The following is a 26,502-nucleotide window of genomic DNA, read 5'->3' as shown; positions in this document are numbered from 1 at the left end:
CAGTCCCTGCTGCTGAAAAACATCCCCACAGCATGATGCTGCCACCACCATGTTTCACCGTAGGGATGGTGCCAGGTTTCTTCCGTACCTGATGCTTGGCATTCAGGCCAAAAATGTAAATCTTTGTTTCATCAGACCAGAGAATCTTGTTTCCTCATAGTCAGAGTCCTTTAGGTGCCATCGGGTTCTTGGTCACCTCCCTGACCAAGGCCCTTCTCCCCCGATTGCTCAGTTTGGCCAGGCGTTCAGCTCTAGGATGAGTCTTGGTGGTTCCAAACGTCTTCCATTTAAGAATGATGGAGGCCACTGTGTCCTTGGGGACCTTCAATGATGCAGAAATGTTTTGGTACCCTTCCCTAGATCTGTGCCTTGACACAATCCTGTCTCGGTGTTGTACGGACAATTCCTTCGACCCCATGGCTTGGTTTTTGCTCTGACATGCACTGTCAACTGTGGGACCTTTATATAGACAGGTTTCCTTTCCAAATGATTTCCAATCAATTGAATTTACCGCAGGTGGACTCCAAATCAAGTTGTAGAAACATCTCAAGAGTCTTTAATGGAAACAGGATGCACGTGAGCTCAATTTTGAGTCTCATAGCAAAGGGCCTGAATACTTATGTAAATAAGGTATTTCTGTTTTTTATTTTTAATACATTTGCCTAATTTGCAAAAAAAAGTTTGTCATGGGGTATTGTGTGTAGATTGGAATAAGGCTGTAACGTAATTTATTCTTGAAAAAGTTAAGGTGTTTGAATACTTTCTGAATGCACTGTATATATTGGGTCAAATTACATTCATTAGACCTATGATTCATTGTTCATTACAGCTAAATCATTTAATGTATTAAAAAAATTAAAACCGTCAAACGCTGAAGCTAATTTCTGAAGTTTCTGTAGGCTATTGCAATAGTCTACACAGCATGGAAATACATTGGATTTTACACAGCATACTACAATTCCCAGAGTGCATTTCATCTCCCAGGGTGCAGTGCTCCGCCCAGGGCTGCTGGCTGGCTACCGCTCCTACAATTTCTCTTCATTACTTCAGTTTAACTGACGCACGGCCCGGAAAGACAATTTCCTTAGATGGCCACATAGCGAAGTCAGATTATAAAATTCCTAATAAGAAACTTTAGTTATCACCTTTGTGCACAAAACATCCATTGCATTATTCAAATAATTGTCACTGAGGTCCATTTGTCTTTTTTTCCTCACTCACAACCCGAAGATATTAACATTGTATATTCAACCAATGTCGGCCATGTTTTTGCGCTGCTCCCTGTGCTCGCTGTTCTAGTGCGTAGTGATGGGGGGTGGGATCAATATCAGGATACATTTTTTTTGACAATATCGCAATATTATTTTGCGCTAGTTTGCTGTACCTGCACCAAAATGATTACTTTCTTCATAGCTTGTTCTCTTTTTAAATAGGGAGCTAATTTGTTTTAAGAATTTTTATTTTCATGACTGATCAAAACTTCTCATGGCTCTGTCTTGTCCCTCTGCAGCAGCAATATGTTTGGAACATCAAATCGCAATAAAATCACAGTACGTAATCGCAATACATATGTCGTATTGGCACCTAAGTATCGTGATAACATCATTGTCAGGTCCCTGGCCATTCCCAGCCCTACTAGTTCCTGTGTGAAGTTGGGCCGTGTAAACTGAATGCAACTCAGATATAGATGGTCCATGAATCGGCGTATGTGAACGTGAGTAGATTACGTTTAAAACAGCATCTGACATCTTGGACACGGTCTCTAGTTCTTATTCTACCTAGGCGTTAGCAAGCCCAGACAAATGCAAAGTGTTTCACATGACTTTTGGGTTGGAATCATATTTAAAATGTTCACATGAATTTCATACTTAATATATTTTCATGACATTGTCACTCAAAAATCATTTGCATTTAGTTGCTAGTAGAATAACGTTACAATGCAAATGTCATGTGTGAAATCTTTTTTTTTTAATGTTGTTTTGGAACTCAACCTCCCTTGCACTGCTCTGCTTTGTAACATATTTTGCTTAGTTATTTTGGTGGGCTAGCCCTCATCTGCTCGCTAAGCAAAGTATTTCTATAGTTAGCTTCTGAAGCCAGTCAACAAGCTGCGGGCGTGGAAGTATGATGTTTCTTTAGAAGTCATGCTGTTGCATTTTCTCTCTCACTCACTTCGCAAAAGTTTGGCTTGCTTCTCAAAAGTGGCTTGTGCGCGCTGTCAGCATCATGCGCAAATAGTCTGGCTAGCTTACTTACTGCCCCCTTGAGAAGACAAGTAGCCTGGCTAGCTTACTACTGCCCCCTTGAGAAGACAAGTAGCCTGGCTAGCTTACCACTGCCCCTTGAGAAGACAAGTAGCCTGGCTAGCTTACTACTGCCCCCTTGAGAAGACAAGTAGCCTGGCTAGCTTACTACTGCCCCCTTGAGAAGACAAGTAGCCTGGCTAGCTTACTTACTGCCCCCTTGAGAAGACAAGTAGCCTGGCTAGCTTACTACTGCCCCTTGAGAAGACAAGTAGCCTGGCTAGCTTACTACTGCCCGCTTGAGAAGACAAGTAGCCTGGCTAGCTTACTACTGCCCCCTTGAGAAGACAAGTAGCCTGGCTAGCTTACTACTGCCCCCTTGAGAAGACAAGTAGCCTGGCTAGCTTACTACTGCCCCCTTGAGAAGATTCAGACAAATTACTAGACAGATTCCATCCTCTCAATCTATTCCGTATATGACGAGACAAATTTCACAGACAGAAAGTTTTAAATATTTCTAGTACTGAACCGTTTTTCATGTTCTAGTATCGAAAAAGTACCGAAGTTTCGGGTATACCGTGCAACACTATTAATTTTAGATTTCAACTAAGCACCATTGTTAGGCTAATTTCCTGATGTTCCCACATAGCCCATATAATGCTATCACAATGCTGTTACGCTACTGGTAATGTGAGTAGTATCACTATAGGTCACTTTGGTTATGCATGCAAACTAGTGTGTTGGCTCCATGTGTTTAGAAGGAGTTTTCAGCAATATGGTAACCCTGCATCTGGTCTGGAGTCTCTTTTAACTGTACTATCTGTGGACTTGGTGACTTGGGACTGGCCCTTTTAACCAAACCATTACAGTGTATGAGGGTGGGGCACCATGTGTGGGCTGGATACCAAGCAGGTTTTATGGTTATATCCTGAGGGCATTCTCTGGAAAAGTGAACAGATCACGATTAGATCAAACTGGCCTTGGGAGAGTCTGGGGGTGGGGGGGATCGAGGACAGGAGTAACATTATCTTGTCACCTTGACAATAGCCACCAATTTCTGTCCCAAAATGTCATGGTGTGTGTTTTGAGGGTGTGTTTGTATGTTTGAAAGAGAGAAAAGAAAGGGAGTGTGTCAAAGCAGACATTCCACAGGATCCTTATGTAAGCTCAGACTGAACAATATGTACCCACAAACGACAGGCAGAGACTGTGAACAGGGAGAGGGAGTCGGTTTCCTCCAACTAACTTACTAAACATTTGAAAAGCGGTTACAGTGGAACTACTGGGGTGTTGTGGTCATGGAGCTGTCAGCTGAAAGAAATGGTGCGTGTGGTATGCTTGTGTGTTGAATACATTCACACTGTAAATGGTATTTTTGCATCAGAGGATGTGTGTGTGTGTGTGTGTGTGTGTGTGTGTGTGTGTGTGTGTGTGTGTGTGTGTGTGTGTGTGTGTGTGTGTGTGTGTGTGTGTGTGAAAATACATGTCTGTGATAGGTAGTACACAATGGCAGCCTTATTCAGTTGGTAATCTTTACTTTTTCCTTCTACTAGCACAGACTTTGCTGATAGCTACTTTGAGGAAAAATATGCTTACTATGACTGATATGTGTGGTTGTCCCACCCAGCTATATTAAGATGAATGCTCTGGATAATAGCATCTGCTAAATTACTACAATGTAAATGTAGGGGGGAGTTGGTTATGAGGCTCTCCAGAGAGTTGGTAGGGAATGGTATTCAGTAAACGCCTGCACAAATGGCTCAGGGGACAGGAGAACCAGGTCTGCTAGATTATGGCAGCACCCTTTTCAGGATTGTCAGTACCAATGTTCTCATGAGGATTGCAAACCGTTTAGAAGGTTTGTTTGCATCTGATTTGTAAGCCCACTTAGGCTATTTTCATTCTGTTGTAATATTGTGTAGGCTTAGTGTTCAGAACTGTATTCCTACATCAAGTAGCAAATACTTTAAACCAAACATCTGAGAATAGTGTGAAAGATTCTGGTTTTAACATGACCAACAACTTTCTGACCATAGTTCGAACAGTGACCAGGGTTCGGACAGATTAGCCTGCCTAGTGGTTGTTTCAGCAGTTTGTATGGCCTCCCAAGTATTTGAATGTGATTTTCATGTGTGCTTGGCAATGTGTGGCTCATTGTGCATTTATGCGTTTGCCGTTCCTTGCTATGATTTTTGGTCATGTGAGTGATGTTCTGGATGAGCAACATTTAACACAAAAAATAACCCAACCCCTTCCCCCAATTTGCACACTGTTTTTCAGCAGATTGTCCTATGTCACAGGTAAGGTACATTTGTCACAGGTAAGGTACATTTGTGAAAGGCGTTGTCCCTCATTTCCTGAGTAGGCAGAGTAGTCAGCAGTTTTTAAATGCCTCCACTCTCTTTAAGAGCCTGCTTAAACCACCCATGTAGGGCTAACCAGTATCCCCCTGGCAACCAGGCAGTCACTGAAAGCCAGGATTTGCATGGCCTGTGGCCTGAAGCCTTTAAATCCCTCTCCCTCAGTCCGCTCAATCACACGGCAGTGTGTGTGTGTGTGTGATTAGGTGTCAGCCAGCTCTAGTAAAGATCTCCACTTCTCTACCTGATGCTGTTCTATTGTTACCGGGGCGGGAGGCAGCTGGTGATGGGGGAGGGGGGCGAATCGATACAGTATCCATTTTATTCAGAATTCTTTAGCAAAGTAGCATTAGCGAAGGCTAGTTTGATCATCCATTTTTAAATAGTGAGCCAACATTTTTTTCAGCACTTTTATTTCCATGACTGATCAAAACTACTTTTTTCATGCTGTCTCTTCTCTCTGTAGCAGGCATATCGTGAGCAATATGTTTGGAACATCAAATCGCAATAAAATTGCATTATCAAATCGCAATACGCAATACATATTGAATTGTGAGAATCGCAATACAAAAATCATATCGGCACCTAAGTATGGAGATAATATCATATCGTGAGGTCCCTGGCAATTCCCAGCCCGAGAGGCAGCACTATAATGACAGCCAAGAAGGATGCTGGGTAATGTCCTGTTGGCATGGCGTTAACAGCCTCTCCATATGAGTGCCTGAATGTCTTCTGGCTGGACAAGAGGACAGCTCTAAAAATAGGCCTATTTGCTGGTTCAGGTCCCATATCAGGTTCCGGCTGAGTTTGCCAGGAACAAAAAGAGGAGGAGGGACAGAGGTTTGGGGGAAGGAAGTATAAGGGTGATAATAGACGCACGGAGGCTTTTCCCAATCGGACTGGTCAGGGGCAGTCTGCACAGATGGAAGAGCCGATAGTCGAACCCACCCGGGTGCTTGAACCCACGGTGGCTGTCGAACAGACCGAAGGTAGATGGAGCAACGTTGTCAGATAACAACTTCATCCGGAATGAGGAATATATAGATATATACGTTGATTCGACCCCTGGCATCTTTTTTGGTGATGGTAGAGAAACTGTTGTTTTTCTGAGGGGTCCAGACCTGGGTTTACTACTTTGGCTTTTGTTCTGCTCAGCTTAGGGACGAGAAGAACAAAGGACACAGCTCTGTGGATAAGGATTGGGCCTAGTGTTTGGGTTGGTTTTGGTGCAGATGGTTTTGGTTTTGGTATAACTTGATTTAAGTTTAGAATGAAACATCAGAAACTGTAGTGTGTGGATGGATTTGCAAAAAAGTCAAGTTGACTAATTGGTGCATTAATTATGACAGACGGCAACGGGATATTTTGTTGGGACTTACCGAGGCATATTTTTATAACTGTCACCTACATTGACATGAGCAGGTGCTGTGTATCTGAATATGGTGCATCTGCCTATGTGTGAATGGTTTGACCTAGCTTGAGGGTAGGGGACTCGGCACCTGTTCATTCTTCCATTGCCATCTCTTCGAATACATTGATATTTTTACCCATAGTGCTCTGTGTACGGTGTCAAAAGCACCCAGAATAACTAGCTGCTCTACTGCTTTTGTCTTGTTGTCTCTCTGAGGACAGTCATAGATGTATTGGGCTTTTGCTTGAACATTCACACACTGAATTATAATTCCGTTACTAGAAAAGTCTCCGCCTATGTTTAATCCTCATGAGGTTTGTGGCATTCATTTGGTTTTCATGCTATTTTTAGGCAATACTTTATATACCATTTGCTCTTGTAAGTGGCAAAAAAGTAGTCAGTGGCGGGTTTTCTCTATTCTTACCCAAAAGTAGTCAGTGGCATGGGTTTTCTCTATTCTTACCCAAAAGTAGTCAGTGGCATGGGTTTTCTCTATTCTTACCCAAAAGTAGTCAGTGGCATGGGTTTTCTCTATTCTTACCCAAAAGTAGTCAGTGGGTTTTCTCTATTCTTACCCAAAAGTAGTCAGTGGCATGGGTTTTCTCTATTCTTACCCATTTACTTCCTTGTTTTGTATATGAATGCAATAACAAAACAACATATAATCCAAAGTATTATGGTGCAGTATCTCTCTTAGCTGTCAGCTTCTTTTAACTACAAAGGCTTTCTGATTTGGATAACATTTAGGCCTGTATTTTGACCATCTCACAACTCAAATGGAACAAATTGCATTTGTGTGAATTTGTGTGTAGCCGTTATCCTGTACAGTATTGGCTTCAGGTCTGACTCTTTTCTCTCTCGCCCACCATTACAGAAGGCAAAGCACAGCTAGCCAGTAAGAATGGCAAGAAGCCTGAGGGAGCAGGTGGAAGCTCCTTCTTCACCTGGTTCATGGTGTTGGCCCTCCTGGGGGTCTGGACCTCCGTGGCCGTCGTCTACTTCGACCTGGTCGACTACCAAGGCACCATCGGTAAGTGACACCTTGACATAAAAAACAACTGTTAACTGTAGGAAGGCTACATTTCCTACTAGCTACAGCAAGCAGTCTGTCATAGTCTGTTGACAGAACGTTCAGCCTTCGCCAGTCACAAATGTCATTGAGGAATAACCCAAAGTGATACTGAGTGCTTTGATGCATTTTAACATTGAACTTTCAACTTTTCAACCTTGACGTTGTTTTACCTTTGGTGCATGTGTGCACATGCTCAGTGTGTGGCTCGGAATATGCCTGTACACTAATCATGTTTGGATTCATGTTTAAATATTGTCATTTCTCCAATGTGAATGTTTTTGTCTGGTCTTAATCTTGCATGTAGCCAAGGCAAAGGACATGCAAAGTACCCTCTCTGAGACACTGCAAGGTATGATATTTGTGCCTATGATCATGCCCCTAAATAATTGTGTCAACCATTTCACTCACTAACCCTCCTGTCCTAATTGAAATAATCCATACATGTTGTCTAATCACTTGCTTTTGACTCAATTCTTATCAAAGAAAAGATAACTCATTTTAAGTTTTGCATTAGTCTTAAATTAACATGTCATAGGAGAGACTACCTTCACACTGTATTTCTAATTATTAATACCAATTAAATAATTTCCACTGCCATAGATATAATGCAATGTAAATGAACAAATGTAATCCAAAGCTGGCAAAATACTATTTTCCTTGCTTTTTTAATGCCGAGCTAGACAATTTGTAAAAATACTTAGCCACGCTATGTTTATTATACCTCATAATTAAAAGTAAATAAATATTGAAACGCTAACATGATACTACAATGCTAATGTGATTTTACCAGAAACGCTAGTATGATCATTTAAAAAATTGCTAACGATAATTAATAGCAATTTAATGATGTAACTTCTGGAAATGCAGAAATGAATGTTAATGATTATACTAATAATCATGTAAGAATAGTGGCAATGAACATGTTATTATAACTTAAATGCTAGTGTCCCCCATCCCGCTTTCGATTCAGTTGCATAATGTATTATCCCACCTCATTTCACCATTCATACCCAACCCCCATTGACCCGTGGCTAAAGACTGACTCCTGTTTCTTTGCTAGGTAAACTTTCGTCCTATGACGCCGATGGAGATGGTGACTTCGATGTGGAGGATGCTAAAGTATTACTAGGCAAGTTCATCGATTTTACTGGATTGTTATTTATTGACATGTTTGTGTGATAATCAGGGGAGGCTGGTGGGCTGTGCTATAGGAGGATGGGCTCATTGCAATGGCTGGAATGGCAGTGTAACGGCTGTCGTAGAGAGTGGACCAAAGCGCAGCGTGTTGATTGCTCATGATGAATGTTTATTATAACGCAAAACACTAAAGGAAAAAAGAACAAAGAGACAAACGAAAGCGCACAGTTCTGTCAGGTACATAGACTAAACAGAAGACAACTACCCACAAATACAGGTGGGAAAAAAACCTACTTAAGTATGATCTCCAATTAGAGACAACGAGGACCAGCTGCCTCTAATTGGAGACCATCCCAAAAAACCGACAACATAGAAATAGAAAACTAGAAACTAAACATAGAAAAACACAAAACACCGCCTGTCACGCCCTGACCTACTCTACCATAGAAAATAACATCTTACTATGGTCAGGACGTGACAGGCAGAAATGGAATGGAGTCAAATGTGATTTCCATATCGTTTGTGTTTGATTCCATTCCAGTCATTACAATGAGCCCATCCCAATGAGCAGCTCCTCCCACCAAATGATTTGGGTTTTGTTTTGCATGACTGACTTTGGTATACCGGATCTCTACCACGGGACTATTTTAGTCAATTGTACCAAACAAACTGAACAATGAATCCACGAGGTCTGCATGTGCATGGTGTGAAATGGTGTCTGGAATTGGATTCCATGCTGACCATTGTGTTTCAGGCCCACACCACTGACATGACATCCATTTATCACTAGACATGCGCCACAGTTAGCACAGGGCCAAACTGCTGCATGCTTTAAGAATAACTTTACAAGGACGTAGATGTGGTGTTCTCTCATCTCAAAGTCGCTTGTCATATCTTAAAGTTGCTATTTTCTTTCTAAACAAAAGGGAGAGCTTACTTCAGGAGTGTTTTCTCCAAAGAGGTGGTCCCATGTTCTGATATTGTCTCCTCTGCCGCTCTCTGCCATAAAGACTCCTGCTCTGCTTTGTCACCCAGACCACTGCCTGTCTGGCACAGCTGTTGTCCCCCTGCTGCTAGTGATAGATTCTGTAGAGTCCCTCTGCATGCCCCCCTCTAGGCTATTCTATTGCTATCCTCTCCTCTCTTTAGTTTCTAACTCTGCTTCATGCGACCTTAGACCTACATATAGTTTCCCTTGCTGCCTAACCTCGCTTAAAACTTTCCACCCTCTCCTTTCCTCCTTTTTTCCTGCTCTACCACATCTTTCTCCTCTTTCCTTTTCTCCCTTCCTCTCTTTCCTTGTTTTCCCCTCTTTGCGTAGGCCTGACCAAAGATGGCAGTCAGGAAAGCTCGGACTCCCTCGCGGAGGTCCTGGATATGTTAGCGGAGGAGGGCTCTGATTGGTTTCAAGGCTTCTTCACCTTCCTCTATGGCCTCATAAACCCGTTTGAACCATTTGAGGATGAGGAGGGAGCAGCGGAGGAGGAGGAAGAAAGTGCTGGCACTTCTCAGACTGACGGGGTTCAGGGAAAGGGTTGTGTGATCTTAGGCCTCCACAACCAGTAACCAGTAGCCATATCCCTCTTGGTATGAGGTCCCAACTTGTTGCTCTTTTAGACTTGTTTCCCATTGCTTGAGGAGCAAGTGTTTGTGGAAAACCCCTCCTTAAAATCCCCAATCCCTAGTAGAATACTTTCTAAAGGGTTTTATCATGGCACAGTCAACCTCTCAAGTCTCTTTTTGAAGATTTCCTGTAGAGGGACGAAGACTATGCCTTTGAGATTTTTGGAGCACTTTCAAATGCCAGACTGAATAATGCTTTTCTAGGATATGTGCATTTCCACTGAGAAGACTGCTTGCAAACTACGAACTTATGCAATGAACAGTTGCACTTTGACAACAGATGGTTGTCTCCTTTTTCTAACCACAGTACTGCATGCCCTAGGGTCCAAACCACAGTACTGCATGCCCTAGGGTCCAAACCACAGTACTGCATGCCCTAGGGTCCAAACCACAGTACTGCATGCCCTAGGGTCCAAACCACAGTACTGCATGCCCTAGGGTCCAAACCACAGTACTGCATGCCCTAGGGTCCTAACCACAGTACTGCATGCCCTAGGGTCCTAACCACAGTACTGCATGCCCTAGGGTCCAAACCACAGTACTGCATGCCCTAGGGTCCTAACCACAGTACTGCATGCCCTAGGGTCCAAACCACAGTACTGCATGCCCTAGGGTCCAAACCACAGTACTGCATGCCCTAGGGTCCTAACCACAGTACTGCATGCCCTAGGGTCCTAACCACAGTACTGCATGCCCTAGGGTCCAAACCACAGTACTGCATGCCTTAGGGTCCAAACCACAGTACTGCATGCCCTAGGGTCCTAACCACAGTACTGCATGCCCTAGGGTCCTAACCACAGTACTGCATGCCCTAGGGTCCAAACCACAGTACTGCATGCCCTAGGGTCCAAACCACAGTACTGCATGCCCTAGGGTCCTAACCACAGTACTGCATGCCCTAGGGTCCTAACCACAGTACTGCATGCCCTAGGGTCCTAACCACAGTACTGCATGCCCTAGGGTCTAACCACAGTACTGCATGCCCTAGGGTCCTAACCACAGTACTGCATGCCCTAGGGTCCTAACCACAGTACTGCATGCCCTAGGGTCCTAACCACAGCACATATTTATCCACTTAGCAGGAATTATATGTGTATTTTTTTACTTGAGTTGTTCATCATTTCGTCTTAGTTTATTGAAGCTTGTTGAAGGGTATTTTTTAAGCCATTATCAGTGACGCATTCCCTCGTTATGGTATTTCTTTGTCTCTTGTCCGTGTTAGGATCACTATTCATGTTTGTTGCTTTTTAAACGTCTTCAGGTCAGCTATTTGTCCCCGTCTTTCCATTTTTGTCTTCCTCATCAATTTGTTAAACACAATACAAATAGTGTGCATTTGTGTCTGGATAAGTAGTGCATTTGTATGTATTGGCCAAGAGACTTTGCACAGTTGATCGTCTACTATTAGATATTCAGAGACCGGCTTGATGAAGGACTTATTACACAGGTGTTAGTCATTTCTTTTCTTAAAGCAAACCCCTTGAGAAACTAGCTTTTGGCTGTTCCTTAAACCAATTGTTTAGAAGTCCTAAAACAGGGTTATGAAATATGAGGTCGTTTTGGGAAAGCGTGCTCCCTGTTGAGGATTCCATGCATTTGGAGCCTTACTCAATGGCTAAAATGAGTTCAAGGACTTTTACCAAATTCCACACCCCATGAACATTTTACCTGATTTGAGACACAGAAGATATGGCATTATCTTCATGTCAACCCCAACGTCATAACCTCAACCCCAGATCTCTGAAACAGATCGGTGCTGACTCACACTCACACCCTAAAGAGACTCACCCAGCTAGCTAGGTCTTTAAATGCTAAACATTGTAGCCTATAGGTGGAACTCAACCGCTGGAGAGTGAAGTTCCAGTCATTTGTAATTGCATGGTAAAAGAAATGTGTAATCTATGACAACATTGAACGTTTTTTTGTAAACAAACACAGGCTTCTAGTAAGTATTAGCAAACACAAATGTCTGGCACGAAAGGTACAAGGAATAGCACTGTTAAAGATGCAAGAAACCTGCTGAACAAGCTTTTGGGTGGAGCCCATTCAGACTTCATACTGGCTTCAATAATTTAGACTTGACTTGGTGCTCAAGTCCAATGACTGAACAACGACAGTATAGCTACATAACAGGTTAAACTGGTGAGGTTAATGGTGGACTACCATCTATTGTTTTATCTGGTCTTTGGCACCATTGACAGAAGGGTCAATGATCCTCAAATTGAATGATTATGAATCCAAATGTATTGGTTAGGTGTAAAATCCCTTATACAGTCATGTTACACTCACGTGGTGGTCATTTCTGAGTTGTACATACTCCTACAAGTAATGTAATGAAACCATCAGAATAGGACATATGGGTAAGCACTATGAGTGTGTTAGCATGTGTTGTCTATGAGCTGTAGCATGGGCATGTTTTGAGTTGTCAAATATTCAGATCATTTTTTTAATGGTCACCTGATTGTTAGCTACTAATGCCATGTTCCTTTTGAAAAATATCAGAACCTCGACGCGATCGGAAAAGAGCGAGACACAGAGGTACCCCGCCCACCAATTATCTCTGCTGAGAGTAAAACGTCAAGAAGCTCTGAGTAGCCGACTCAGCCAAATGTCTACTTTTTAGATGTGTGAATGCATGGCATCACATTCATGGAAAGCTGGTCTGCTAGTTAGAGAACCTGTATATCCTGCTAAAATGTTGAAAACTTAACATGACTAAGTTAGTGATGATTTCTTACAGTAGTCATTGTTTTTTCTTTTCCCTATCGACTTAGTTGAAACAGAATCTCCAAAAACAAAGTTCAAGAAAAATAAGACGACAGAAGGTACTTTGTCGTGGACCAATGTCCAGATTGCTTTGTAGGTTGCCTAGTTGTAGAATTTTGTCAGCTTTTCCGTGTTTTGCCTATAACTCAGACTCTATGATTGAGGTCTGGCTCATTTTGTTTTTTAATTAATACTGAATTTGCCCCTAAATTGTGACTACACCCCAGCTGCTATGGTACAAATGACTCTTAATACTCCAAAAGCTGGATGTCAAAGGCTTTATTATTAGATTGTGAAAGAAAAGCTTAGCCCCGCTGGATAATAAATATTTGCCTGTGTATAAGCTTGCCAATGGTGTCAGTGAAAGCTGAGCAGGGTACAATACTTCCCTCTATCTGTTATTGGTTGAGCTTGGTTTTGTTCTGTTGTAACAGTTGCTCTCCCCTACTATTGGTAGGCTTTTCGATTCGGCTGTTCCTATTGGTGGTTGAGTACCAAGCAGACACCCGTCTGAGACGATAACCGTATTTAACTTGTTGTTTTCCTAAACCTCAGATGAAAAGCCAAGACATGCTGCCAAGAGAGAAGCCCAGAAAGGTATTGCATGAGGAACCTTGTGTGTTCCAGTATACAGTAGACTTTGAGCTAAAAAGGTCTTGCTTTAGTTCTAATAACCACATTGTGGTCTTTAGAATGTTTATTTACTAGTAGAATGAAGTTTGAATTGATGAAAATTATGGTTATGCTTCTTGGCATAAACGCTTGAATTGGTTTTTAGCCGCATGCTCTATTTGACTACCGCTTTTGTAGTAATAGGGTATTTGGTATGAAATAATGGAAATTCATCTTGTCAGTGGTGTGCTAGGTGTTATATTCATATAACTGTTGGACTAACTGAATCCCATTCGTGTACTAAGAGGTGTCAGACCACACCCCTATATACCTTACATTTTGACAGGCTCAATTCTAGCGACACCTTTCTAAAGTGCAGAAAGATGCCACTTGCTGTTATCCTAACACTCCCAGTCAGCAAATCCAAATACCCAGGGTGCTTTGCAACCTACTAAATGCTTGGAGTGCGGTCCGAAAAATGCTTGCAGTGTGATCCTAGCAGCCTGGCGGCGAAAAAAATGTGTCAAAACAGCTAAACGGTATTCTCGTATCCCAGAACACCCTCTGACCAAAGATGTGGGCTGGAAGCTGAGGGAGGCCCTGAAACAGCAGCTAGCCATCATCCATGAGCGAGTGGAGGCCAAAAAGATTGCCAAGATGGCGCTGGCCGAGGTGAGGAACATCCTGGCCAGGGAGGAGGAAGAGAAGGTCCTGGGGCTGACGAGGGATGAGTCAGCAAAGAAGGCCAAGGTGGCGGTGGCAGCTAGAATGAAGGAGGAGGAGGAGAAGATAGAGAAGGAGGAGTTTGAGAAGGCCTTGGAGAAGATTAGGAGAGACAAAGAGCAGGAGGAAGAGAAGGGCAAGAAAGCTAAGAAGGAGAAGAAGCCAGAGAAGAATTCAGGGAAAGAGGCAGAGGCAGTGGGTCAGAAGGCAGAGGCCAAAAGTAAAGAGGCCCCCAAAGCTTCTGCTAAAAAGCTCAAGGTGTCTGATAAGGGGGTGAGGAAATGATGCGAGACTCTTCACACCTGCACTGATGTCGGTGATCATTCAACCCCCCCCGGTGACAGTGACACAGGATGTTAAAAGATTCATGAGAAACCCCTCCTGTGAGAGGTCTCACTCCAGTTACAAACCTCTGCGAATGGGAGTAGGAAACCCCCTAGTTTGCAGGGTGCCCATTCCCGCAATGTATAGTGCATATTGTTTTAGCCACTCCCTGCTTGTGAGAATCACAATGCTGTCCTCTATAGAAGTATGAACTGTTGAATGAACGGTGCCACGAGGACCACAAGGTGCTATAATCTTACATCAGAAAGATGACTTTATTTAGAGTCACTAGAGAATACATTAGTAGAATTGGACAAGGACGCAATCATTTATTTTGCATTTAGTGGAGCTGGAACTCGTGATTTCATCAAGGGACAAACGATAGATTTGAAAGGATCAGCTGTGTGTGTTCTGTGTTAATAAAGTTGCTGGATACTTGAAGGTTTCCTGTCTTCAAGTGCACTTGTCTCACGGTTCAATAAGATGCTTTGGTGTTACACAAATGGGCATCACATGTATACACAAGGTCATGCATTGTGCCAAAAAGGGAACTTTCTCCTATTTCTACTGGAACACTCTTCTTTTGTTCTCCTATCCCGATCTCTCTCTTAGCACTATAGACCTCACTTTTTCACAGCATATTGGAACACAATACAAATTCAGTGTTGAAGCGCAAAAGTCAACCCAAATCAGTCTTTAAATGTTATCTTTTTATTTTTGTTCTTTTGAATGATGTTCTTTTTCTAAAAGTTGATACATAAGACCTAGATCTCAATCCTAATGTTACTATATTATTACTAGCCATATACATGAATATTACTAAGCCACCTAGCCAAATACAGTATACATCATACAGAGTTGTGGCCTTCGTAAAGGCACTTCTCCTGAACATGAGTTGTTGCCATGTCATCCTCATCCCCCTGCATCACATGTAAAACCCCCAGGGCTGAAAGAGAAGGCTACTGTCGTCATTGGCAGAGAGGGAGCACCAGAGGAGGCTCCTGCAGCACCTGTGGAAGAAGGTACAACTCCTGCGGATCTGCACACACGTGCACACACACACAGCAGCATTTAACTGTAGTAGATGGTAAAGCTCATAAGAGGTAGCTTATGTGTGCCTGTAGGCTCTCTCTCAATGAGACCCACCCAACGTAGAATACACCGGTAGCATCGGTGGTGGGCAAATCCCTTGAACACCATACAGATACCACAAACACATTTACATTTGAATCATTTAGCAGACACTCTACCACACTGTACATACCTTCTGTATGTTAAGAATGTGACCATACTCAAACATAGCCTACTACCTAATTTCCTCATATTACAATTATATTACTTTCCCTTGTCAGACGTTTATGCAGTATCCTAATTGCCTAAACATGCAAGTTATTCCTCACTATTTTTATTGAATTTGAACTGCGGGCTGGACTAGACAAAAGTAGAACTACAATCTCACAAGCGCTCTTAAGGCTGACTCGCTCTTAAGGCTGACTCACTCTTAAGGCTGACTCGCTCTTAAGGCTGACTCGCTCTTAAGGCTGACTCGCTCTTAAGGGATGGTTTTTATGAAACCTTCAGCCTCAGTAGAACTGTGTCCACCACCAGACACCCACATGGTGCTGCTATAGCTGTCTATGTTGAGAGTTAACCAGTAAAATCACTGTACAAACATGTAGACTCTATTTATTCCATATGTCTGCCACCTGTCCAGTCTATTTCCCCAGAGGGGTTGTCATTGGTTGAGGGGACATAAGCCTCATCTACCATTTACCCATTGGCTCTGATAATCTGTTTTTGCCAAATACCACTGTTGTGTACACGACATGCTTCCACCTACTGTCGATTAGACACCTACACCTGTTGTGACAATACAAACTAATGTACCAGAGCTATACCTACCATGGTTTTAGTCAGCCGTGTCTGTACTGTAGGTCTACAGGTCCATGATTTATTTTAGCTTTTAATAAAGGAGCATACACTTTTTTCTTTCTTATTCTTTATTGACACACAAACTTAGCAGTTTCTTAAATGTGTCTCAAGGAAGACATTTGAAATGTTCTGTGCTAGAGGAATACTATGAAGAATGCCAGGTAATGCCTTAGTTCAAGTTAAGGAACAGGTGGATGGTCCTAACGGTTCCCCTCTGCCCCTTGCTTCAGCCACACCAGAACACATTGTTGAAGAAGTGATCGAGGCCGTCAAAGCAGAGGAAGCTACTGCTTTCCCACCAGGTGTGTGTGTGAGCTTGACAACATTTTCTAAGATGTTTGAATGGATTGTGGCTTGAAATTGTCAAGTTTAAAATGAAAAATGTCAACCAATATCATAGACTCGTATAACTTAGTGTCATGTTCAAACTTGCTTTAGTTGGCTTTGTCAGGAAATCCACGTTATCAGCTAAATTGCTTAACGCTGTCTTTTCCCTACAGAGCCTGAGGTTGTTGAGGAGGAAGAGCCTGAGGTGGATGAGCCTGAAATCTTTGAGGAAGAGCCCGAAGTTCTGGAGGATGATTCTTCTCTCTTCGAGGAGCATTCTTCTCCCTTCGAGGAGCATTCTTCTCCCTTCGAGGAGCATTCTGATCCCTTCGAGGAGCATTCTGATCCCTTCGAGGAGCATTCTGATCCCTTCGAGGAGCATTCTGATCCCTTCGAGGAGCATTCTGATCCCTTCGAGGAGGATGAGCCTCAAATCGAGGAAGAGCCCGAAGTACTGGAGGATGAGCCAGAGGATGTGGAGGAGGAGGAGGAAGATGTTGAGGAGGCCGTACCAGTTGAAGAAGAGGCTGCCCCTATGGAGGAGGTAGTTGCTACTGTAGAAGAGACCTTCGAGGGGGAGGCTGCCCCCGTTGAGGAAGAGGTTGTAGAGGAAGCCGCCCCAGTCAAGGAGGAAGCCGCACCTGAGGATGAAGAGGATGCACCTGTTGAGGAGGTGGTTGATGAAGAGGCCACACCTGAGGAGGAAGAGGATGCACCCGTTGAGGAGGAAGATGTCCCAGTTGATGGGGAAGTTGCTGCCATGGTACAGGCTGTTGAGGAAGATGCCACGCCCGCAGAAGAAGAGGCTGCACCAGTTGAGGAGGAAGCTGTGGAGAAGGAGCCAGCAGCAGAGGAGACATTGGAAGAGGAGGCAGCACCAGCAGAAGAGGGTAAGGAAAAAGAATCCAGAACAGAACAATAGACTTTTATTCCAGGTAGGCTTAATCTGGGTCTAAAAAGTATTGAACCAAAAATCCTTTCAAGTGCTGACGAGTCATTTTTCTTCACACTGCTTTCAGAACGAGCACTGTTGAACGCCACGTGCTGCATTGCTGAAGTGTATGACACTGACACATTATCTGCTGAGAATAGCTACATGTATGTAGAGAGATCATGCACAGGCCCTTCTCACAACTCATCTTGGGGTAGTGAATAGGGCACTCACTGTCTCCTGTCCATTTTGCATTGCTTATGTCACCTTTTGGAAAATAATAGATTCAATCGGTGTTTTGGAAAATAATGGTGTGTTCTTATATCCATTGTTGCTTTGCTCCAAAGAAGAGGTAGAAGAAGAAGCGGCAGAAGAAGAAGAGTCTGAACAGGAAGCAGAAGCTGAATCAGAAGAAACTCAAGAGGAGGAAGCTCTTCAGGAAGAGCTTCCAGGTGTGTGTGTGTGTGTGTGTGTGTGTGTGTGTGTGTGTGTGTGTGTGTGTGTGTGTGTGTGTGACTACGTATGTGCACATGCAAGTATATACAGTTGAAGTCGGAAGTTTACATACACCTTAGCCAAATACATTTAAACTCAGTTTTTCACAATTCCTGACATTTAATCCTAGTAAAAATTCCCTGTCTTAGGTCAGTTAGGATCACCACTTTATTTTAAGAATGTGAAATGTCAGAATAATAGTAGAGAGAATGATTTTATTCCAGCTTTTATTTCTTTCATCACATTCCCAGTGGGTCAGAAGTTTACATACTACCAAATACTAATTGAGTGTATTGCCTTTCAATTGTTTAACTTGGGTCAAACATTTTGGGTAGCCTTCCACAAACTTCCCCCAATAAGTTGGGTGAATTTTGGCCCATTCCTCCTGACAGAGCTGGTGTAACTGAGTCAGGTTTGTAGGCCTCCTTGCTCGTACACACTTTTTCAGTTCTGCCCACAAATTTTCTATAGGATTGAGGTCAGGGCATTGTGATGGCCACTCTAATACCTTGACTTTGTTGTCCTTAAGCCATTTTGAAACAACTTTGGAAGTATGCTTGGGGTCATTGTCCATTTGGACGACCCATTTGCGACCAAGCTTTAACTTCCTGACTGATGTCTTGAGATGTTGCTTCAATATGTCCATATAATTTTCCATCTTCATGATGCCATCTATTTTGTGAAGTGCACCAGTCCCTCCTGCAGCAAAGCAAACCCACAACATGATGCTGCCACCCCCGTGCTTCACGGTTGGGATGGTGTTCTTCGGCTTGCAAGCATCCCCCGTTTTCCTCCAAACAGAACGATGGTCATTATGGCCAAACTGTTCTATTTTTGTTTCATCAGACAAGAGGACATTTCTCCAAAAAGTACGGTCTTTGTCCCCATGTGCAGTTGCAAACCGTAGTCTGGCTTTTTTATGGCGGTTTTGGAGCAGTGGCTTCTTCCTTGCTGTGTGGCCTTTCAGGTGATGTCGATATAGGACTCGTTTTACTGTGGATATAGATAATTTTGTACCTGTTTCCTCCAGCATCTTCACAAGGTCCTTTGCTGTTGTTCTGGGATTGATTTGCACTTTTCACACCAAAGTACGTTCATCACTAGGAGACAGAACGTGTCTCCTTCCTGAGTGGTATGACGGCTGCATGGTCCCATGGTGTTTATACTTGCGTACTATTGTTTGTACGGATGAACGTTGTACCTTCAGGCGTTTGGATTTTGTTCCCAAGGATGAACCAGACTTGTGGAGGTCTACAATTGTTTTTCTGAAGTATTGGCTGATTTCTTTTGATTTTCCCATGATGTCAAGCAAAAAAGCACTGAGTTTGAAGGTAGGCCTTGAAATACATCCACAGGTACACCTCCAATTGACTCAAATGAAGTCGATCAGCCTATCAGAAGCTTCTAAAGCCATGACATCATTATCTGGAATTTTCCAAGCTGTTTAAAGGCACAGTCAACTTAGTGTATGTAAACTTCTGACCCACTGGAATTGTGATACAGGGAATTATAAGTGAAATAATCTGTCTGTAAACAATTGTTGGAAAAATTACTTGTGTCATGCACAAAGTAGATGTCCTAACCGACTTGCCAAAACTATAGTTTGTTAACAAGAAATTTGTGGAGTGGTTGAAAAGCGAGTTTTAATGACTCCAACATAAGTGTATGTAAACTTCCCACTTCAGTTGTACCTCCAGATGTTTCAACCGTGAAAGTAATTTACTTTTATTCTTTCTTCAGTGCTCTCTTTCTCTCTGTGTCTCTGTGTGTCTGTATGTCTCTCTCTTTCTGTCTCTGTCTCTCCCCCAACTAACTGCAACTGTTGCTTCTCTGTTGCAGAGGAGATAGATGAATTTGATGAGCCATTTGAAGAGTTCACAGGTTGGTGCTAAGATAACTCAGTCCAATGTTCTAACTAGGGACAGCACTTCTCTATATGTTGTATTCTTTCATAGTGGCCGTTGATCCTGTTCTCTGAAAGCATGGCCAGTAGTACTGCTCTGTAGTGTACTCAAGACTGTTGAAGCTGGGTTTTTTTAGTTCCAACTGTGGTTTGTTTTGTTTCTACAGAAGAGCATACCGAGATAGAAGAACAGATTGAAGATGCACCAACAGGTAAACTTTAATGAAGAATCAACATTTCACAGAATCTACATTTTCCAGCTGGATTTAGGCCTACTGTACTGAGTACATAATCATTGTTTAATAGATAGTTTTCCCTTTGGATATTAACTTCTCTGGGCTAGGTGGAACGTGACCGTCCCACACTATTCAACAGCCAGTGAAATAGCATGGCTCAAAATACAAAACAGCCAAAATCTCATCATTTCATTTTCTCAAACAATCATCTATTTTACACCATTTTAAAGATAAGGCTCTCGTTAATCTAACCTCATTGTCCGATTTCAAAAAGGCTTTACGGCGAAAGCATAAAATTAGATTATGTTAGGACATAAACTTCACAAGAAAATCCACACAGCCATTTTCCAAGCAAGGACATGCATCACAAAAACCAAAAGTACAGCTAAAATATTCACTAACCTTTGATGATATTCATCAGATGGCACTCATAGGACTTCATGTTACACAATACATGTATGTTTTGCTCGATAAAGTTCATATTTATATCCAAAAACAGCATTTTACATTGGCGCGTGATGTTCAGGAAATGTATTCCCACCAAAACTCCCAGTGAATGTGCACATCAATTTACAAAAATACTCATCATAAACGTTGATAAAATTTACAACAGTTATTGAAAGAATTATAGATACACTACTCCTTGACGCAACCGCTTTGTCAGATTTCAAAAAGCACATTGTTCAATATTCTGAGTACATAGCTCAGCCATCGAAGCAAGCTATATAGCTACCCGCCAAGTTCTGGCATCAACAAAACTCTGAATTATTATAATAAATATTCTCTTACCTTTGCTGATCTTCGTCAGAATGCACTCCGAGGTCTCCTACTTCCACAAGAAATGTTATTTTTGTTCGAAATACTCCATATTTATGTCCAAATACCTCCGTTTTGTTTGTGCGTTCAGATCACTATCCAAAAGCATAACGCAGTACCAGAGACTAAAAGTCAAATAGTTCCATTACCGTTCATAGAAACATGTCAAACGTTGTTTACAATCAATCTTTAGGGTATTTTTAATGTAAAAATGCGATAATATTCCAACCGGACAATAGCGTATTCATTCCAGGAGAAAAAGAAGGAGGGGCGCGCTGGCGGGATCAAGCATCACCAAGCCCTTTGTCCTCAGGCAGTCCCCTTATTGACTGAGCTACTATTCTCTGCCCGGTAACAGGAGAATGATGAGAAAAAAACGTTCTGAAAGCTGTTGACAGCCAATGGAAGCCTTAGGAAGTGCAACGTGACCCCACAGACACTGTAGTTTCTATCGGGATTCAAAAGAAGAACTACAATTCTCAGATCTCCCACTTCCTGGTTGGATTTTTCTCAGGTTTTTGCCTGCCATATGAGTTCTGTTATACTCACAGACATCATTCAAACAGTTTTAGAAACTTCAGAGTGTTTTCTATCCAAATCTACTAATAATATGCAAATATTTGACTCTGGGCCCGAGTATTAGGCCGTTTACTCTGGGCACGCTTTTCATCCGAAATCGAAAATACTGCCCCCTATACCTTGACAGGTTAATCAGCAGTACAGTATCATACAGTATGGTGTCATGCTATCTAACAAAACGTGTCACTAGAAACCCAGCTTTTCCAGTGAGTCTGACCTTTGGTCTTGTTTCCACAGCAGACAAAAAATAGCCTGTCTGTGTATGTTGTACGATAAGATATTCCTGACTTTGAAGCCCATGCCAGGTAGGAAACGCTTGATCAATAGGTAGTGTTGTCTAAAATGTGTAGGCCTTATGGCACATTCTGCCAAAGAGAAGAACCATTGGTCACACTGTTTGGCGTTATGGTTTTATTGTGTTGTGTTGAAGCTTAATATGGACTTTGTGTCAGCAATGATGACTGTAATTATTGGTCAGTGGATTAATCCCATCAAGATAGGTTTTGTTCAAAGGACTTAACTCTCAGCTAGTGCTAGCCGTGATCCTTACCTTAACCCTTACTTAAATTTAACTCGTAAATTTCATCAGTTGGGATGTCCCAAGGATCCCGTTTAGACTTTTCCCTTAACTCTTCCTTGTGGTGTGTAATGGAGGCCAGTGCAGCTATTTGTAGTGTAGGCTGTAGCTCCCCCTTGAGGCTGGTTTATGAAACACCGTTTATAAAATGGCTCGAGCAATTCCACTCATTTGACATATTTTCATATTGTTTAAGAGGATTTTTTGATCCTATTAAACAAATTATTGCTAGATTACTTATGATGTGAGTAGAACTGAAATGGAGGGCATCAATCCTGTTTTTATCAATTTGATTGTGCTGTCATTTTGTAGTAATGATGTAGTAATCATATACATTGTATTAGTACATTATGTTGTCTAAATATTTTCTTTACAAGATTGTAATTGAAATATTAACTAAATTGAATGATAACTTTGATTTGAATTCTGCTGTTGTACTCCGTCACTGTCACTTACTGACCTCACTATCTTCATTCCATAGAAACGTAGAGCCTGCGGTCTCAGCGCTGTAAGACGGAGCGAGGACCAGCCCACTGAGCACGTGCAGCCGTGCTTCCCCAACTCCAGAGAAAGAGTAGCGTTGCCACGACGTTCGCCACTGTCTCCGTTTTCTCACTCACACACTCAGAATTTAGTTTTTCTTCCATTAGTGTAAAATCTCACTGTTCCATTACTTGTTTGATTAGTATGTTGTTTTTCTCTCTTGCCTTTTTGTTTTCTTTTTTGTTCTACTTTGTTTCCATGATTTTTAGTTTAAAGAATTCCCATTTCCTATAATGGAAAGTATTCATGAATTTCTCTTCCGGATGTAGGTAGATCATGTGAGTTGTACGCTGTTTTTCCTTTCCTGTGTATAACAAGCAGAGGCACGTGTTGCTTTGCTAGTCAAAGATCTTCACATGTCTGAACCGAGTTCAGCAGTGTGATTTCACCCTGTTGAATCGTGGGTCAGAACTTTAACATTTTTTATGTTTTTGTTTTTTTTGTTAAACGTGAAGGTATTATGCAAAGCTGCACTGATCTTTCGTGGCAATTTCACTCTAAGTTTTGTATTACCAGTATGTAGTGAGTCTACTACACGTGGAAGGTAACCTCGGACGAGTCAGGTGACGTGTTGGGCGAGTGTGTGTGAGCTTTAGTGTGTATGACTGAGAATGTGTGTAGATGTTTTGTGTGTGCATGCGACTGTGTCTGTAGACATATCGCTTTGAAAAACAATCCCTATTAGCCGTAGTTCTCATTAAGATGTGTTCGAGACTCTTCCTCATTTCATTTTGTTTGTTCCAACTCCTAGTACCTCTCACTGTCTGATATTTCTTAAGTACTGAAAGTGTTTTTGACTCACTCAGACCTCGAGCCACAACAGTGAACATCTTTTTGTATTTCTTAGGATCTATGGGAACACATTTATTTTCCAGCAATGCGAGTTTTATTTTATTTAAACTTTTTTTTTTTGTCTCTTTTGGACAGTATTTGGGTTGGAAGTAAACTCTCCAAATGGGAGATATGTTGGCGTATGCTATTTTGTTCTGGGGAAAACGGATACAAAATAAATACCGGGAGACGAGGGAAGGCCAGGGTCTCCACGTATATGGTCGTAACCCTTAGGTTTAGCTGTGTGGATGTAGCTGCTCGGGGGTAATGGTCTGATACAACCCCACCCAGTCTCCTGGTAAAACAGGCCCTCCTGACTGCTGTGCCGTGTGTGTCCCAGGTCCTCCCAATAGGTCTGCCACACACACACACACACCTGTTCCAACAGGAATCTGATTCATCAAAATTCATAATTCAATACACTTAAACACAAAACAAAAAAGTCTGCGTCAACAATGTTCATAAACTTTTGTTCCATTTCTCTCAAAATCTACAGGTCCACTTTCACTTGTGTATTAACTGGCTGTAGCCCAGGGTAAGTGCTTAATTTGGAACAAAGATTTATGACTGTCTGGGATTGTGGAAGATTTTAGCAGACACCAGGAACACATCTTGTTGTTGTCCCTCTGCATGTGTTTCAGTGCAGCCCCTAAAACCAACTGTAACCAACTGTTCAATGAGAAATGTTGTAGTACATCTAGAATGGAACGTGACTGTGTAACCTGTTAACTCTAATGTCCTAACGACACCCAACTCGAATTTGGCTAGCATTTACTATTGACGTTATTGTCATGAATGTTGTCATTGTTGTTTTTACTACAAGGACGATGCTAGCTGGTGATCTGGACTTGATGTTGGAGGGTTACGATCATGTTTAATATTTTGAAGGAGTTACGTGTCTAGTCTGTGTTCAAACTCCTCCGTAATGTTTCTGTGAATTCAAATTGGTGTGTTATTTTTTAAAATCTTTCCATTGTAGCAGTTTTCTGTGCATTGTGGTAATAAGGGGTGTGCCAGACGATATGATGCTGATTTAATGACTGTAGGAAATGCTGCAATGCTCATCTTTTCTGGGGGGGAAAACGGTTTGTTTTGACATATAAAACAAATCAAGTGGTTGCAATATAGTTCTTAGGACATATTTTGTCTTTTTTCTATAACACTAATGGGTATTTTTCTATTCCCTAACACTTTTGAAGTTGATGTGAATTTTTAACATGGTGTTAATTTTACATTATACAAAACTTTACAAGATAGATATCTGTTCAATATTTTTAAATAAAAATACACTTTCTAGGATCAAAACTGTTTTTCTTCTGAATTTTAAAGAAAGTGTTCAACTTTTTTCAAAGCCATACGTGAAAGGTGGGGCACTGCTGCCCAGAACAGACTTGATTGCACAACTAGCAATAACAGAAAACATCAGTACAATCTGAAATTGCAGTTCACATATGAACAGAGGTTCACACACAAACAGAAAAACATGTTAGAGGTTTACATAGTATCCTGCTGTATAGGCTAAAACGTTTTTAAATGATTGTGAAAATGCATCCTGTATGCAGGGTTGGATGACTCACAGTTTCTGTAAATGTTCTGTTGAGGGGCTGCAATAAAAGTTTGGGACAGCACCATGGTGTAATTTATTCTAGTCCGTCCGTTCACAGGTGCACCTGGAGATTCTCAATGCAAAAGTTCAGGCAGTCCTACTGTTTTATTTTAAAGTAGCCTAACATGGATTATAGGGAAGTATTAAAGGGTATTGTATGATTTTTATTGCTCCTTATTGCTTCACTTTGGGCAAGTTCATTTTGAATAATTGAATTGTTACATAATCTTATTTTTCAGGCATGCTTATGCTAATTGACGTAGACCTACAGTACTTACACTGCATTCAGAAAGTATTCAGACCCCTTGACTTTTTCCACAATTTGTTATGTTACAGCCTTGTTCTAAAATAGATTTTTAAATAAATGTCCAATCTACACAATACCCCATAATGACAAAGCAAACACAGGTTTTTAGAAATGTTTGCACATGAATAAAAAAATGGAAATATCATATTTACATAAGTATTCAGACACTTTACTCAGTACTTTGTTGAAGCACCTTTGGCAGAGATTACAGCCTCGAGTCTTCTTGGGTATGACGCTACAAGCTTGGCACACCTGTATTTGGAGTTTCTCCCATTCTTCTCTGCAGATCCTCTCAAGCTCTGTCAGGTTGGATGGGGAGCGTTACTGCACAGCTATTTTCGGGTCTCTCCAGAGATGTTTGATCGGGTTCAAAGGCACTCCTACATTGTCTTGGCTGTGTGCTTGGGGTTGTTGGACGGTGAACCTTCGCCTCAGTCTGAGGTTCTTAGTGCTCTGGAGCAGATTTTCATCAAGGATCTCTCTGTACTTTGCGCCGTTCATCTTTCCCTCGATCCTGACGAGTTTCTCATTCCCTGCCACTGAAAAACATTCCCAGAGCATGATGCTGCCACCACCATGCTTCACCGTAGGGATGTTGTCATGTTTCCTCCAGAGTTGACACTTGGCATTCAGGCCAAAGAGTTCAATCTTGGTTTCATCAGACCAGAGAATCTTGTTTCTTGTGTTCTGAGAACTATTAGGTGCCTTTTGGCAAACTCCAAGTGGGCCTTTTACTGAGGAGTGGCTTCCGTCTGGCCACTCCACCAATCAGGCCTTTATGGTAGAGTGCTGCAGAGATGGTTATTGTTCTGGAAGGTTTTCCCGAGGAACTCTGGAGCTCTTTCAGAGTGACCATCGGGTTCTTGGTCACCTCAATGACCAAGGCCCTTCTCCCCCGATTGCTCAGTTCTAGGAAGAGTATTGGTGGTTCCAAACTTCTTCCATTTAAGAATGATGGAGGCCACTGTGTTCTTGGGGACCTTCAATGCTGCAGAAATGTTTTGGTACCCTTCCCCAAATCTGTGTCTCGAAACAATCCTGTCTCAGAGCTCTAAGGACAATTCCTTCGACCTCATGGCTTGATTTTTGCTCTGACCTGCACTGTCAACTGTGGGATCTTATATAGACAGATGTGTTCCTTTCCAAAT

General features: G+C 42.1%; 1 protein-coding gene across 7 annotated transcripts in view; it reads left to right on the top strand.

Moving 5' to 3' along the window:
* The window catches only part of LOC115169866 (aspartyl/asparaginyl beta-hydroxylase), a 29,985-nt gene extending 4,916 nt beyond the window's left edge, over positions 1 to 25,069 (top strand). The window contains exons 1-11 of one of the 7 annotated variants that reach the window (XM_029725927.1): positions 3,407 to 3,566; positions 6,889 to 7,044; positions 7,391 to 7,435; positions 8,147 to 8,215; positions 15,216 to 15,293; positions 16,434 to 16,505; positions 16,704 to 17,420; positions 17,809 to 17,913; positions 19,796 to 19,837; positions 20,027 to 20,071; positions 22,549 to 25,069. In XM_029725927.1, coding sequence (XP_029581787.1) covers positions 3,542 to 3,566; positions 6,889 to 7,044; positions 7,391 to 7,435; positions 8,147 to 8,215; positions 15,216 to 15,293; positions 16,434 to 16,505; positions 16,704 to 17,420; positions 17,809 to 17,913; positions 19,796 to 19,837; positions 20,027 to 20,071; positions 22,549 to 22,556 — 1,362 coding nt within the window. In that variant the 5' untranslated portion in view covers positions 3,407 to 3,541 and the 3' untranslated portion in view covers positions 22,557 to 25,069. The other 6 variants (XM_029725925.1, XM_029725924.1, XM_029725926.1 and 3 more) reach the window with 6 other exon arrangements.
* Positions 25,070 to 26,502: the final 1,433 nt, after the last annotated feature.

This window comes from Salmo trutta, chromosome 31, assembly GCF_901001165.1.
Source record: "Salmo trutta chromosome 31, fSalTru1.1, whole genome shotgun sequence".
NCBI classification, from domain to species: domain Eukaryota; kingdom Metazoa; phylum Chordata; class Actinopteri; order Salmoniformes; family Salmonidae; genus Salmo; species Salmo trutta.
The sequence above is the reverse complement of the archived record's forward strand: the minus strand, read 5'-3'. Positions and strand labels throughout refer to the sequence as shown.